The 15,955-nt window shown below is 46.1% G+C and overlaps 1 protein-coding gene across 5 annotated transcripts in view; it reads left to right on the top strand.

Moving 5' to 3' along the window:
* The window catches only part of DVL1 (dishevelled segment polarity protein 1), a 171,354-nt gene extending 168,471 nt beyond the window's left edge, over positions 1-2,883 (top strand). For 3 of the 5 annotated variants that reach the window (XM_074975382.1, XM_074975381.1, XM_074975383.1), the window contains one exon: positions 2,474-2,883. In XM_074975382.1, the coding sequence (XP_074831483.1) occupies positions 2,474-2,883 (410 nt within the window). The remainder of the gene's footprint in view (positions 1-2,473) is intronic. The other 2 variants (XM_074975385.1, XM_074975386.1) reach the window with 2 other exon arrangements.
* Positions 2,884-15,955: the final 13,072 nt, after the last annotated feature.

Genomic DNA, 15,955 nt, shown 5'->3' with positions numbered 1-15,955 from the left:
GTGAGTGTCCATGTCATACAATTGGTACCTCGTTGGTAGTCATCAGAGCGGCCAAGGATCCTAGATTTTGTTCTCCTCTCCTGGATTTGTGGTGAGGTGTATTGGAAGGGCAATAAGAGGAAGCTTGCCCTGCTATTGCCCGAATCTTACTGTTCTGGGGAGGACATAGTTCTTAGTAAATAGAGGGCTTAGTTCTCCAAAGCTGTCGGTTCAGCTCCTTTCACCTGCACCAAACTGAATGCGCTACTACCTTCAGAAGTGACTGTGCTGATGGGGTAAGTGAGCCTCGGTTCCGGGGCCTGATCTCGAATAGCAGCTCCCACAGAGACCTTTACTTTGAAATACACGCCAGCTTTAATCTCAGAACATTACTACAGACTCGGCATTGCATGCCCAGCATAGAGCTAGAACGTGGGAGGAGAATGTCAAGGGGCCAGTTTTGTGCCATCAGGTTTTAAACCGATCTCTCCATCCATGGGAATTCCTGCTTGAAAACTGATACTATTGTCCTGGGACACGTTAGGGGAAAAGGAGGCTTCTCTAGTGCTTCAAAGATTGCCACAATGTGGGGACTTCCTGCTGGGGAACAAAGGCCCACTGCATTGGAGTTTCTTCCTATCAAGGTGCTTCTTGATTTTGCAAAGCAGTTGCCAAAGAGCGCTGCCTTAAGATTTGTGTTTGGGTGGTGATGGGCACAGCGCCATTCACTCGAGGATGAATTATAATCAGTGCCTTGTAAGAATTCTCTGTGTCACTCTTACGTCGATCCTGCCTGGAGTGAGGGCTGGAACAGTTATCTTATTAATTCCCAATTATGCTCTGGTACATGGCGGGGGCGGGGTTTATTGGCTCATTAGGAGATGTTTGATAATGAAACTCAGCATTTATGTAACGCTTTGTTTTCAAAGGGCTTAGCTAACCAATCCTTACAACACCCCTGGGAGGTAGGGGAGTAAATGTTATAACCTCCATTCATAGATGGAGAAACTGAAGCCCAGAACAGTCAAGTGTCTTGCCTAAAGCAAACAAGGGAATTGGTGGAAATTAGGAATAGAACTCACCAGTTGCAGGCTCCTAGTCCTGAGTTCAAACCCCTCGTCCACACTGCGTCTTGGGTATTCCACGTTCTGCTTTGGTCCTCAAGCCCTCTGTGTTCTGCAGGAGACTTTGAGATCTCTACTACACGCACCAGGCCTGGCTAGTTTTCTTTCCTCCATCTCTTTTGTTTTGCCTTTTCTCAATATAATCTCATCAGCAGAAGGAGAGCCGCGACTAGCAGTAGGAGCACCTGTGATTCTCTCTTTCCCTCTCTTCCGTTGCATTAACCATCAATGCTGTGATGACTTGAGTGGAGTAGCAAGCACTTGTTGAAATTCAGAATCTGGCCCATGGTTACGAGGCGGTGGAGTTTGTGCGTGAATGGAACGTCAAACTCTAAGGGCTTTGGTTTAAGCAGAGCAATTAGTTCCTTGTCGAATGATGGCTTGGAAAGTTAGGATTTTTATTTTTTTTTTAAGAGAGAGATTTTACTTGGAAATATCTACCTAAGTATCCTTCCATGCTCATCCTTATGATATCTGAGCACCTCCTGCGGCTGTTCACACTGGGCCTGACCCAAAACCCAGTGAGGTCAATAGCTCACACTCTCATGTACTGTGGCTACTTGCACACAACCTCTAAGGCATTATTTTCAGCCTCTGTTGGGAACATCTTCTAGACTCAGCATTTGCATGATACATGGCAATCTACGTGTAACAACTCTACACACCGGCTTTTGAAGGACACTACAACCACAAAGCACCTCCGTGATGGGCTTTGTAGGAGTCTGCCTTTGGATCAGGTCCTAATGCCATGGAAGCCAACAGAATGACTTCCATTGACTTCACTGGATTTGGAGCAGGCCCATCCTTTGAATCCGCTTTGTTTACCAAAGACTGATACCGGAAAGAGCAGATGAGTTTTGTTCTGAAGAAGCGGTTTTGTGGTAGAATAACCCATTCCTGTGCCAGGGTTCCTGGCATCCACACATTGAGTCAATCATACTGTTAGAAGAAACCTATTTTGTGTTTAAAAACAGAACCCGCGCGGCCCCCCCCATCCCTCCATTTTCTCCCCTTTTTGTCTTTTCCCTCTCCTTTGCTTGGCCAGTGGGAAGGCATGGAAGCAGAGGGGCTTCAGGCTGTAGTTCTAGGCTAGCCAATGCTTTCCCCACGCTGGCTCCGGAGGGTGGGTTGGATCGATGTGCATCTTTGCATGTCGCAGCCTTCTCAGCTTTGTTCTAGCGGGTGTCGTCGCCAAATTCTGGAGTCCTCCATAGCCTGTTGTGCTTGACGTGGGCCGGAGTTGGTCATTGTCATTGTTGCCACTGTGGGTTTGATGCCGGGGGGATTTCAGGACGTGTTGATGAAAGAGGAGGGGAGGAAACGTGACTGACTGACCCTCCCGTTCTGTTCCTGTTGCTCGCCGTCCACAGGAAGCAAGAGCAGCGGCTCTAACCGGAGCAACAGTGAGAACAGCCGGAGGGCACTGGGCAGGGAGAAGGACCGCAAGTCAGCCGGAAGCGGCAGCGAATCCGACCACACCGCCCGCAGCGGGGGCGGAGCCAGCGTCGTGCGCCGCGAACGGCCCGTCAGCCAGCTCAGCCACGTCTCTGCCACCCACAGCGAGAGAAGCCACCACAGCCACCATTCGTACGGGCCTCCGGGGGTCCCACCCCTCTACAACCTGCCAAAGCTAGGCTCCAAAGTCTACGGGACGAGTGGACCCCCCGGGGGACCGCCCGTGAGAGAACTGAGTTCCGTTCCTCCAGAGCTGACGGGGAGCCGGCAGTCCTTCCAGAAGGCGATGGGCAACCCTTGCGAATTCTTTGTTGACATCATGTGAGAGGAAGTGCCTTCAGACTCTGTTTTGGGGGGAGGGGCGGGAGGGGCTTGTTTTCATTGATGTTGGGGTTTGGGGTTGGGTTTTGGGGGGGGGGGGGGGGTCCTTGCCGAACACTGCATGTAACACCTTCCTGAATCTCAGTCGTGTGTTGCAAAACAAAAAACAAAAAAAATCCCCTGGGATTCTTAAATATCAGCAAGTCGATGGCATCTTTTCTTTCCTCCTCTTTTTTTCCCTTTCTCCCCATGTTGTTTTTTTTTTAATGTGATTGACTGGTGTATATTCACAGCCTGACGAGCTTTGGTAATTGTGGCATCTACTTTCAGTGCAATTAGTGTGTCGTCTTGGCTGATTCAAGGCTTTTTTATTTCATATGACTTCTAAGTTTCCAGTGATGCATTATTAGCACCTTTATCTCTCTCTCTCTCTCTTTCTCTGTCTTACCAGAAACACTGGCTACTATGATTGATTTCCTTGTCATACGTCTGGTAAATAGCAAAAAACAGCACGAGCAGCCCTGACGCCTGAAAGTTTGTGGGCAGTATGTAAGAGGGGAAATTCCCAGCAGGAGGCAAAGATCTGATTCGATGTAGAACCCTTCTTTCCTCTGCTGAGTAAGGAGTAGAATTGTCTTTCATTTTGACATCATCCTATCACAACCGTGACACCCCTGATGATGAGGCATGTCCATTTTTGTCTGGGCATAACGTGCACTTAATTGCTGTTGTGAAGGTTGTTCCCGCAGCAATGGGACAGTTGCCACTATCTGGTTATTCAAGGCATAGATGCAGCTTCCTCTCATTAAAGAGGGGATGCTCATCCTATTCCTGCCCACATCAGTGGCTTTGCTGGTAATTTTGGCCGCTCTTTTTCCTCTCGGTTGCTGAATAAGATCTTCCTGGCATCACCCTTCCCAGCTTCACCTCTGCTGTGAATCAGAATCCTGGGGTTGGCCCTGCAGTGTTACCAAGTGGGCATGTTCTGAATGCAGACAGGGCTAGGTAAGGGAAATGCTTTTATGCACAGCTCAGAAATGCTAAAATCGATTCATCTTTCTACCTGACACACAGTGAAAACTGTGTTAAGGGTCGCACTTCCAACCGGCAGCTTTTTCTTAAGCATCCGCTGTCACACATCTCCAAGGATTTCAGTCCTATGTTGTTGGCCCTTCAGTTAAAATCCACCTTTATTAGTAGTCAGCTCTTCCTGATGAATTTGAGGATAGGTGCTTAAATCACGCTTCACTGTGTAGAAAAGATTTCCCCCCAATATGACGGTCCCTCCGGCTATATTTCTTGCATTGTTGTTGGTTTCAGTGCCTAGCAGGCATGCAGAAGAGATGTATAGCTGAATACTGCTGGGATTTCATGTTCCCTTGTAATCCTACTGCAGCACTGACTTCCCAAGCAGCGTGCTTATCATGTCATGCACCCTGGGGTGGCTGCCACAGCTTTTTCTTTTTCTTAGTAGAATTAGAAAAAGACAAAGGGTAAAATTTGCAAAAGTAGCAAAATGACTTAGGATCGTAGGGCTCCTTTTCAAAAGCGACTTAAGCACAGAGCAACCTGAAAGTCAGTGGGTCTTAGGGCGTGTCTAAATGAAGTTAGTGCACAGCAAGCTGGGGCGTAGAGCTGCAGCATTGCAGGGCGTCACATACCAACGGTCCATGTGGATCTTGCTGCTGTACCCACAAGGTTCCCTAGAGTGCACTGACATAACCGCTGTTTGAAACAACCATTCATTTCACCAGTGCACACTAGGGTACTCTTAATGCACAGTGGCAGGATCCACATGGACAGTTAGTGTGCTGGAGCACTGTAGATTTTACACCCCACCATGCCACACACCAACTCCCTGTTTAAGCCCCTAAATCCCTTTTGCCTAACCCACCCATTGGCTAGCCTCGCCCAGCTGTGTTTCTTTATGATTCAGCTGGAATCCCAGCCTAAACTGGCTAAGTAGCAGAGTTGCCGGTAACCAATATAAAATTGCACGATCCTTTTAGAACCTGGAGCTGTTCGCAACATTTTTTTCATTTTTCACCTAGGCATGATGCAAATACTAATTACATTCAGAGATTTTTTTTTAAAGCAATCAAAGAAATCATCCCTTACTTTTGCTGTAGCTCAAGGAGGCCCTATTTAAAAAAAAAAAAAAAAAAGTCTTTGACTTTACTGACAATCTCTGGTGGTTCTGCTTTTAAACCAGTTTTTTACTTCTCTGCTCTTTTTTTTTTTTTTTTTTTCTGGCTCACTTTATCTTAAAGCAAAAGTTACGGGATCGGGGGAAAAGATGGTAGTGTTAATATGTTAGGGTATACAGAAGGGGGAGTGATTATAGGCTGGGCTTTCACCCAAGGAGGCTGAAGTGTTTTGTTTCCTTGTATGTCTTTTCAAGAGTTGCAGTTACACACTTGCTGTATTTTTCTTTTTGTTGTTGTGGTAAGTGCTATTGGCAGAAAAACTGCTCTATGTCGTGTTGCCCTTTGCTGCTGTGTTGAAATGATTGTGTTATGTATTTCTGTGTGCATGGGTGACTCTGGACTCAGGCTGACACAGTCCCGATTGTAGGTGTGGGAAGGTGCTCATCTGCTGAAGGAAGCAGGCTGCCAAGTCTGGCTTTGACTGTGAGTTAGAAATTAACTTAGTTCTATCCAAACTGGCTTCAGCTGAAATCAAGCTCCCACTTAGGGCAAAGCATGTGCTGCTCTGTGTGCAATGGCAGGTTATTAAACAATGAACGGTATTTCGAATCTTCTGTTCCCTGAAGAGCCATAGGAGAATCTAAATGCCCATTCTATGAATAGTGCAATACATCATGGTTGCAGTATAATACTTAGGGCTTGATTCTCCTCTCCCTTCCCCTGGAGGAATGTACAGTAACTCCACTGAAGTCTAGGGAGATGCCAGGCTGAGTGAGTGGGGAACCAGGAGCAGAATGTTTGTCACTTATTCATGAGTGGATGGAGGGAGATCTCCAAAATCCTGCCGATGCCTTTAAATATGTCCAAGTTTATCTGTGCAGCCTGGGGGCGTTTGGGCCTAATTTTGCAAGCATATACTGCCAGGTGGAGTGCTTCCTCCAGAGAGACGTGCCCTTGACGTCAACGAGGCAGTTGTAAGTGCTACGCCAGGTGGCGAATAGTTGACGGATCAGGCCCTTAAAGAGCATGTCGTTTCTTAGTAGAGCCCAGGTTAGTTTGCTCCTTTTAAGGTTGGGGAGCTGGCAGTGGTCTGGCTCTAGAATGTATCTTGACCTGTCCTCCTCCCGCTGCAAAGAAAAGTGATGGGCTTGCCGTTAATAGGCACATGAAGGGGGTGATGCTGAACGGGTTCAAATGACAAGCTGGTCTCATAACAGGAGCCTTAAATAGTATTTGAATTGGGAGGGAAGGGGGGAGTTAACACAATCTGCCTGTGCTCTGCAGCTGGACTTGCACTATTATTTATTCATTCCTGTCAACAGCAACTAATAAGAACAAATAGGTGTGTTTTGTGGATTAGAGATTACCTATGTGCCAAGGCTTTGGGATGATGCCTCCTACTGGAATGTGAGGGTAATGCACCCACCTAATGTATTAACCCAACTCTCTAAAGAGTAAGATTTTGGTGAATGGTTTATGAGCGTCTTAAAGGCACTGCTGATGTCTTTGACCTCCTGTTAACACATTTGCTTTTCAGAGGTAATAGTCCCTGGACACTTTATCCAAAAGTATATTGGATGGCAAACGATGCACAGGCGCTGACTTTTGATATTTTTGTTGGTTTTTTTGTCAAATTGACAGTCCCATCTTGAGACTGACAGCTGATGAGTTGATGTAATTGTTTTTGTTTTGCATTTAACTGGATTGTAATAAGATTGACTTTAAAAAAAATCCTTCTAATCAGTGATTAGAAATACATGTAAAGAATTTATGTACAGTAGAGGGGGGGAAACGTTAAATGATTTTAAATAATGAAAACCCAGACTATCACCTATTCTAGAATTGGTTCTACTCCGAGAGTAACCTTTTACTAGCATGGACTGCACTGTTCCTGTTAAATGTCTATTGCATAATTGAATTCTTTTTTGTAGATATTGTATTAAAACCCAAGTGTCTGTATAGTTAATATATAGCTGCTTATGTGTAAATGCTATTTTAAACACTAAAAAAGCTTTTAATTTTATGTGACAACTGCACCCAGTGTCTTCCCTTTATTGATGAGGATCCTTTGGACTTCTATAGCACTTGCTATCCAGGCATCTCGAGGCGTGCATTATGTCTGACAGCTCCTCCCTGAGAGAGGTAAGTATTCTGTCCAGTTGATAGGAGGATGTGGGGTCTGGAGGTTAGAACAGGGAACTGGGATCAGAGTTGTATGGCCTATCATCATTTCTCCGGATGCTCAGATACTGACAAGGCACAGGCCCTGAGCTTGTCACCAATGCATTTGTGCAGAAAGCATGTTTGTCTCTTTAAGAGAGGCTAGATTAATTAGCCTATCTCCTCCCTCTCCCTGAGCCTGCCTTTGGAAAGGGAGTAGACAGAGCATGTGCGGGCACAAGTATAATGTAGATGGTGTGATATTTTGCACTAGTTGGACCAAGGTGTTAAGTCCTGAGCCTAGGTTGGAACAAGCTGTCTGAGTTGCAAACCCAAGGAGTGAGAAATCTCTCCCTCTGTCCCCTGGAGCTGCTTGAACCCACTAACACAGTCCTGTGGCTAGACTCACTTTTGTTCTGGACTCTGCACGTCTGCCTCAGCTGAGATGGAAACCAGGATCCTGCCGGACCCCAGATTGCAGGTGAGTCTAACAAGGAAACCCCAACAAAATGCCTTTGATAAACGGCATAAAGAGATCCACCCTCCCTCCCTCTAAAGCCTAAATTGACTGAATGGGCCTGGCACAGGGATTCTCCCTAGAGTTTGATTGGGACCAGATCCCCCTCCTAGGCTGGCAAGAGCCAGCAGAATGGAGGGAGGGGGTTTGCTCTCAGTCATCATGGGATCCTAGGCGACCCCTGAACGCCGCTCGGGCCTATCATGGATAGTACTGCTCTGTAGCAGATATGGACTGGAGACCCCTTCTCTGGGCTGTGTGCAGAAGAACTTCCCCAGCTCTTCTATCTTTCAAAGCCTACATGTCGGCTTGGAGGGAGCTGAGGGGAAGTTGGCTAAATGCTGGATGCTCATCACAATTTAGAGCCAGTGCAGAGCTGCTCAACTGTAAGTGAGAGGAGAACTGGGCCCAGTATTTCTCAAACCTTGCAGATCTAGGTTGTGCAGCCTGCACTTACTCAGCAGTCTAATGAGGGAGTTAGATTATTGACTCCAGCCGGGGTCCCAGAACAGGTGACTCCACTTGGCTGTAAAAAGAAGGGGTCAGTTTAATCTCTGCTGACCTCAAGAGAGTCTCATCAAAGAACGTGGCTCTGTGTCTTTCCTGGTTTGAAAATGCCATAAACTGCTGCATGGTCATGAAATCACCACTTGGGTCATCTCACACATGACAACACATCCTTGAGTACGGTCTCCGGCAATGGGGACTTCCAGGCATAAAGCCAGATTCTGATACGTTGGCTCGTGCTGAGTAGCGCCTTACTCCACACGAAATCCCACTCACGTGAATTTCCATGCGCACATGTACACAGGCTCCTACCTCCGAAAGAACTTCAGTATGCAGGGAGTTAAAGAAATGCAGAGGAAGAGGTGTGCACGGGATGCACTGCAAAAGTCCTGTTTCTCTAATGTTCAGCCTATCCCATAGATTAGTGTCTGCTTATGTCCAGTCATCATGTGCATTCAATTGATGGGATAATTTTCATGCAGCTCAGTGACTGGCTGATAAAGCCGCACTGATAAAAATGGAGGTAAAGACCAAACGCTTTGGGCCAACTTTGACGGAGGGGAAGGGGGCAGAATAAAATAGGGAGATCTCAGAAAAAGAGCTTCTTGCTTTCTAAAAGTTCTGCCTTGGGTACTTCTGAGGGGAACTCACTGAAGGCACCTTCAGAATGAGCTGTTGCATTTTAATGTAGATACAGAGGGCCAAATGTTGATCTAGTGGTGTAAATAAGGAGTAAATCCATTTTAAATCAATGGAATTACATGGGTGTAAAATTGATATAAGAGAGAGTGGAATCAGTATGTATGTGTGTTACAATGTGATAAAATGATGCTTTTTTACTGTCGCCCCAGAAAAGAATATGATGGTTCTTGCTACACAAAGGCCCCATAAAAACTTTGTTGTTCATAATCTAGGATCTAATTTTGGTAAAGATGGATCCTGCTTTGATGTTCCTTTTTAAAAAAAAAAAAAAAAAAAAAAATCCACCCACAAACTCAGACACAAGGAACCAGGAGATTTCTCCCTGAAATAATGCACTGCTTTTGTATTCAGCACAGCAAGCAACGCACTTTGAGTAGGCAATGAAATGGAATGCACACGCTGGGGTTAATTTCTGGGATTTATTGACATTGAACTGAGCCTTCATTAGGGCAGAGCACAGGAAAAAGAACAGGTAGCTTCGCAAGGGAGGCTATGTCTACACTCAAAATGCTACAGCTCCGCCATTGAAACGCCGTAGTGATGGGAGGGGTTCTCCCCTTGCTGTCGTAAATCCCCCTGCCCGAGAGGTGGTAGCTAAGTATGGAAGAATGGTGTTAGGGGTTGGCTTAACTACATCACTGGGGGGGAGGGGTGTATTTTTCACACCTTTGAGTGACTCAGCTGGCTCGACCTAACTTTACAGTGTAGACCAGTCCCTGGGATGCTTTGGTTGTGAGCACTTGAGGAGTTCTGGGGGCTGATTGCTATTCTCTGTGTGTGTATGTTCCAAGCAAAACACTGTCTATATTTTATCTGTGATGGGGCTTTCTCCTGAGAGTCACTGAGCATGTAGATGGAGGAGCCCATGGGCCGAACCAGAGTGACACTGCAACCTCTTGTAGCATGTCACAACACCTGGAATGGGGAGCCAGGCCCAGCCTCTGCTGCTGCGGAGTGAATCTGGAGTGGGCCCTTTCTCCAGCCCCTTCCCTGGCCCTCACCTTTCAGCATCCCCACTAGTCTCTTGTGAATGTTGATGTAACAAAAAACACATTATTTGGTGGCCTTTACGTGACTTAGGGTTTTTTTCCCCACACCTCTGCTGTAAAATGTACTAAAAATGTCCATGCTGAAATCATAGCCTAGTTATAACTGTGGCTTTCAGACTGTAAGCTCTTTGAGGGCAGGGACTGTCTTTCTAGTCTTTGTCCGTGCAGCGCCTAGCACGGTCAGGTCCTGCTCCTGGAGCTCATAGACATTACTGCAGTGCAATAAATATCATCAGCCTCAGTCTGCAAGCCCTCCACACACGGAACTTCCGCTGAAACGCCTGCAAACCCAGGGCCTGCTGGTTATCACGAGATCAGTGGTTCCCAAACTTTAACAACCTGTGAACCCCTTTCACTAAAATGTCAAGTCTCACGAACCCTCTCCTAAAAATGAATATTTCCAGGGATTTTCTCTTTTCCCTGAGTATAAATTATAAAAGCAGTGATCTCGGAAATATAAAATTTGTTTTTATGACATGCTTATTACACACTATTAATTATTTATCATTACAGTATTTTTATTATGTTATGAAAACGGCAACACTCTTCCCAGATCTGACTTTCGTAGCTTGTATCACTTTGAATAAGCCTGTTATAAGACAAGGCTCCTATGTTTCATCAAGGAGTGTCAGATGTGAAACAGCAGGAAGGGATTTAAGAAGCCAACTCAAGGAGTTCCTCCTACACAAGCATTCAGGTCTTGAGCAGTCCAGGCAAACAACGCACGTTACAACAAAGCTGAAACTTGTTCTTCATAATAATTTAAAAAACAATACTAGCTGCCTATTTAATTTTAAAAACAGCAAAAAATATCCACCTCCCTTTCCATTCCTTATAAGGCGTCTTGAAGTTTAAATCTCCTCAGTGTGATAGATATGCCTGCTTTTAATCTGCTCAGCTCTTGGAAGTCCAGGGGCTCCAGGCTGCTGGCCCCGTGGTGCCTGGGGTCCCTAGGGACAGCTCTGTCCGCCATTAGGGAATTTTTTCCTGAGAACCCCCTGTAACGTTTTGTGAACCCCCAGGGGTTCACGAACCCCAGTTTGGGAACCACTGCACTAGATAGTATACACTTAATAATATATTCATGGGAAGGAGCATGGCCTTTTGCCTAGGGAGATCCTAGGGTCTGTTCCCAGCTCTGCCATCAACTTGTTGTGTGACCATGGGCCCCTCTCTGCCTCATTTCCCCCTTTGTACAATGGAGGTGATAATACCCATGTACTCATCTCACTCGCAGTGAGAGAACGTGCGCCTTCACCCACCTTAGCGTCCCGATGGCTCCTACCTTTCACCGCAGGCAACAGCTAATAAACAGCAACTATCCAAGGTGCCGATCAAACATGTCGCCAAGGGCGAGCAGGGCTACGGATCTCCCTGCACTGTTGGGAGAAGAGACCCAAAGCAAGGAACGAACTTGGACACATGTTGTCCTCTGCAGCTTGGGCTATGATACCTCCATAGTCGCAACGGTGCATTTATTTCTGATACAGGGTGATAGAGAGACAATTTAAACCTTGCTAGTGGGTTTAAAACCAAAGTGTCACTCGACTGAAAGAACAAATAGTAATTACATTGCCCAGAGCACAAATGCCCCAGTCAATGGATGGCAGGAAAAACAAACAGACGTATGAATGCTTCTGGAGTGGCCTGCACGGCGCTTTAAATGTGCCCGCTGGCTTGGTTTCACTGATTCCATTGCCACTCAGTGAAAGCTAGTCTCCATTTGGTTGGTTGGTTTGCTTCCCTTCCAGGCTAATTCAGTGGCTTGATCCTGCTCCATTGCTGTCCGTGGGAGCTTCACTCTTGTCTCCAGTGGGAACTGGGATCAAGCCCCATGACTGTAACGATTCCAGAGCATCTGTTCTGATGCTGTCTGTGAACTGATCGCTGAATAGACGAGCTGTGGCTGAATCCAGCAATATCGCTGGAAGTTCCCTGTGCAGCTGGTGGGTGTGTGTGTGTGTGTGTGTGTGTGTGGACTGAGCCTTTCAGTGATGCCTAAAAGTACTGGGAATTGAGTGCCCGGATACCCTAAAGGACTTTGAAAATTGCAGCAGTATTTTGTTTTCCCGCATCCAAATAAACTGTCATCCATTTTTTCCCCATTGCCTTTGTGGGTCCCGTGCACGTAGGGGTTTATAGCACCATGAACGAGTCAGATCCTTCATCACAAAGAGTGCCTCATTTAATCTGGATTATTTGATAGCATGTGTGTTCCTTGGTGTGTGTGTGTGTGTGTGTGTGGGGGGGAATAATGGAGCCATATTATTTCAAAGCTAGACAGCCTGATCTGTGGGGAGTTGTTTGAGGCGGGGCAGGTATAGGGATATACAAGATAAAATCATCTTAAATCACAAATCTGGCTTTGAATAACCGTATGTGCATTTTGCCTACATGCCATGGAACAGATCCTCTTATTCTAGATCATCCTAATACTATAAACCCCTTTAAATTCATAAGATCTGTCTAAACGTTCTTGTATTGGTGCTCGGCATGGTGGTGTTTCAGCACCAGCTTCTCACCATAATGATGCTTTTCCTGCAAACATACCCCTCTTCTTCCCTTCATATCCACACATCTGCTGCCCCTTTTCACTCCTGGGATTCTAGCTCTCCTCTGCCTCTTCCCTTCTGCCTGTCGCTCTCACGCTCTCGTTCCTCTCCTCCTGCTCTGAACGGGACAAAAGAAGCTGCTCCTTGGGGGCCGAGGCAGTAACGTGGCTCTGCCTTCTGAGCGGGATTTGAGAGATCTGGGATCTTCCAATAGGCTTACCATCCCCTGCCTCCTGAAAGCAGCTAGCCTTCAGCAGAATGGGATGTGGTGACATCCGATCATGTCAAGGTGATGCTGCTCTGGGGAGGGGAATGAATTGGGAGGGTGACGTGTTAATTTAGATTTAACAACAAAGGGCCAGATTTCCAAAGGTATTTAGGTACCTCAGGATGCAGGGAGGGGCCTAGTGAGATTTGCAAGTGTCCTAATGCCCAGTGACTTGCAATGGGAGTTAGGCACCTAATCCGGTTAGGTGCCATTTGTGAATCCCTCTAGACACACATCTGCATCTTTAGGCCTTTGTAAATCTAGCCCAAAGTGACTAGCCTCCATGCTGCACTGAGACCAAGAGAGTAATTTCCCAGAAATGGCAATGGAAAGATTTCCCGTAACTGCAGCGGGCTTTGGCTGAGGCCCATAATTACTGTGGTTTCGTAGCACTGTAGCCTGAATGCAAATGGCCCCTAAGGCAGCTCCCCCTCTAAGACCAACAGAAGTAGCCACCGGGTGGCAGGAAGCTTCTGCCTCCCTCTTGCCTTTGATGACGAAGCTTTGCCATGTCCGTGGGCAGCAGTGCCACGTCGGGCTGTGATCTCCAGGGTTGGGGTAGGGATAGCAAGGAAAGCCCAAGATGGAAGTGATGTGCATTCAGTAGGAGGCACTTTTCCCTTGTCTCAGTGCGGTGTTACCCGCTGCTGCACTACAGGTAACTCCATCGGGTAGGTGAGACGTATCCCTGAGATCCCGACCACCTGCAGTCCTAAAAACCCTGATTCACCTAATCCAGAGCCTACTGAAGTCATCGTGAGTCGTCCTTTCCAGTGGGCTTTAGGATCAGGCCCAAAATGCCTTCTGACTGTTGTAGCAGAAAGAGGGATCGTCTATAATAAAGTTCTACCTCTCGTTAAGAAAATATTCAGTGACGTATCCGAAGCAGCTGCGAGGTAACCAAAGAATAAGTGTCCCATCTTTGTTTTGGGTGTAATTAGAATTTCGGAGAGGGGTGTTGATTTTAATGCATTTGTTTCCTATGGGATCAAACCTTTCCCCCTCTTGAATTTTGTAACTTTTGCAATAAATAGTTTGCACGCTCCCTCTGTGCTTCCCCTCCTCTTCCCCAGAGCATGTCTCTCTCTACGCAGAGTGTAAATGATGTGTGGAATGCTTTGCACAGACAGCAGATGCTTCTGGAGCAATCCATATATTAGAAATGAACCGAAAAGGCAGTTGGCAGAAAGATCAATTTGAGGGTATGAATGTTTGTTGCTATGTATGGAGATAGAAAGTGACAGTGGAGATTCCTACTATTTCTGTTTACTCCTATCTAATTCCATTAACACAGCTGTACAAAAAACCCATATCTTTAGGGTTTGGATGTAGCCCCTAAGAAATGGGCCAAATTGAAGGAGCCTGGGCTGATGCTTGTAGTAAGCCGAAGCTGACACACCACAATGCAATAATTGGCCTGTGGAACTCATTGCAATGAAATATGCCAAGAGCTTGGTAGAGTTTCAAAAAGATTTGGACAACTCTATGGACAATGAAAACATCCATTTACATTAGATAGGATTTTTTAAAAATGGAGAATATGTAAACCCTCATGTTTCCGAGCATTAACCAGCTCTGAAGGAACTTCTATGAGCTAGTTATTCCATAATTGTCCGTTTATAGGGTTTCCTACCCCTTCCTTTGAAACAGCTGCTATTCGTCACTGTTGGTGGCAGGTTGCTAAATTAGACAAACCACTGCTCTGACTTGATCTGACAATTCCTGAGCCTGTTTTATGAACAGGTGAGGGGTTTTTTTACATGTAGTTCATAATTTGCAACAAGGATTTTGTTGTTTTTATCCCAATGCAAACGGTCCCACTGGGTGAGGAGTGGGTCTTTTGGTTGATCCTTTGCATGTTTGCAGAGGCTGTGGGAGCATTTTGCTCCGACTTGGGACGGCAAGATTTGCATTTTCTATTTTCACTTCATTTCCATGTTCTTTGCAAAGGCAGCTTGGTGAAAAATACACTAGAGCAAATTTAGACGATTAATATGTCCCTTGTATCAGGCCAGATATTTTCCCCTTATACTTGATCTAGATGTGGTTTCTACAAGCCTCGGTACAAATATATGCAGTGGTAGATAGATAGATTAGATAGATCTAAGGAATAGCACATTCTTACCTGTATACTGAAGGATTCTGGGGACGGTATAAATGGTAAGAGGAAAGTTTGTCACCAGAATGCTCAGGTGGGATTCCAGCATTAATTTATATCAGTTGTGAGGAGAAAAATTATACTCTTTTTTCCAATTCCTCCCTTTCCCCCCATTTCAGGTGTGACCTACTCTTGTTCTCTTCTCCCATATCTTTCCCCTCCCATGTACCCCACCCCCCTTCTGTGTATTCCTCAAGGTGAAATCAAGGGCATGCAAAAATTGCCCCAACCCCAAAGCTACGTTGGCTATTTTCCAAGAACCCAGGGTCACAGCTAACTTCAAGCAGATGGGAGTCACCCTCATCTTTTAAGGCAAAAGGGCAGCACAAAGAAATGATAGATCCCAGCATGAAATATGGTATATTGGTCTGAGATGGATCCGGGAGTCTCTTTGGGTTTTGGTGGCCCCTTTGGCCTGCCGCTGATTTAGATGGTGAAATGATTTCATTCACTGTAACTTCTACAAAGTAAATCCAAGGCTGCAGAATGTCTTGGTTTTATTACTTTTTAATAAACACCTGTTACGCTAGCCTGGAGTTACAAACCCAGTGTGTTGCAAAGCAAGCTTGGGCGCTAGGAACAGAGCAAACATATATACTAAGAAGCATCCAGGAGGATGGAAGCCAGAATCAAACTCCAGCCTTTAAATTAGTTGCTGGGGCTGGAGGAACTGATCCTTGAATACAATTCTACGTGGGTCTCACCCTAGCAGCAACGCAGAGGCATTTCAGTGGGTTCTCTCCCCCATCCATGCTGTCTGTGATGCATATTTGGAGAGCATTAATAAAGGATCTGTATATATGTACTTGGCAATTCCTGGACCATAACTATTTTTTTCCCCTACCGTTGAGTTGGAATTGGAAACTCACCAGTTGACACTCGAGGGGTTCTGAGCATCTGCTTCTTCCGTGAGAGCAAGTCCTCTCCTCACCCACCCCATGCTATCCCTTCTTTCTGTGGCCTCTCCTGCATTTCCATGCTCTGGTCAGGACCGGAAATGGATGTACAGAAATAGC

This window comes from Natator depressus, chromosome 18 (assembly GCF_965152275.1).
Source record: "Natator depressus isolate rNatDep1 chromosome 18, rNatDep2.hap1, whole genome shotgun sequence".
NCBI classification, from domain to species: Eukaryota; Metazoa; Chordata; order Testudines; family Cheloniidae; genus Natator; species Natator depressus.
This window is presented reverse-complemented; position numbering and strand designations above follow the sequence as displayed.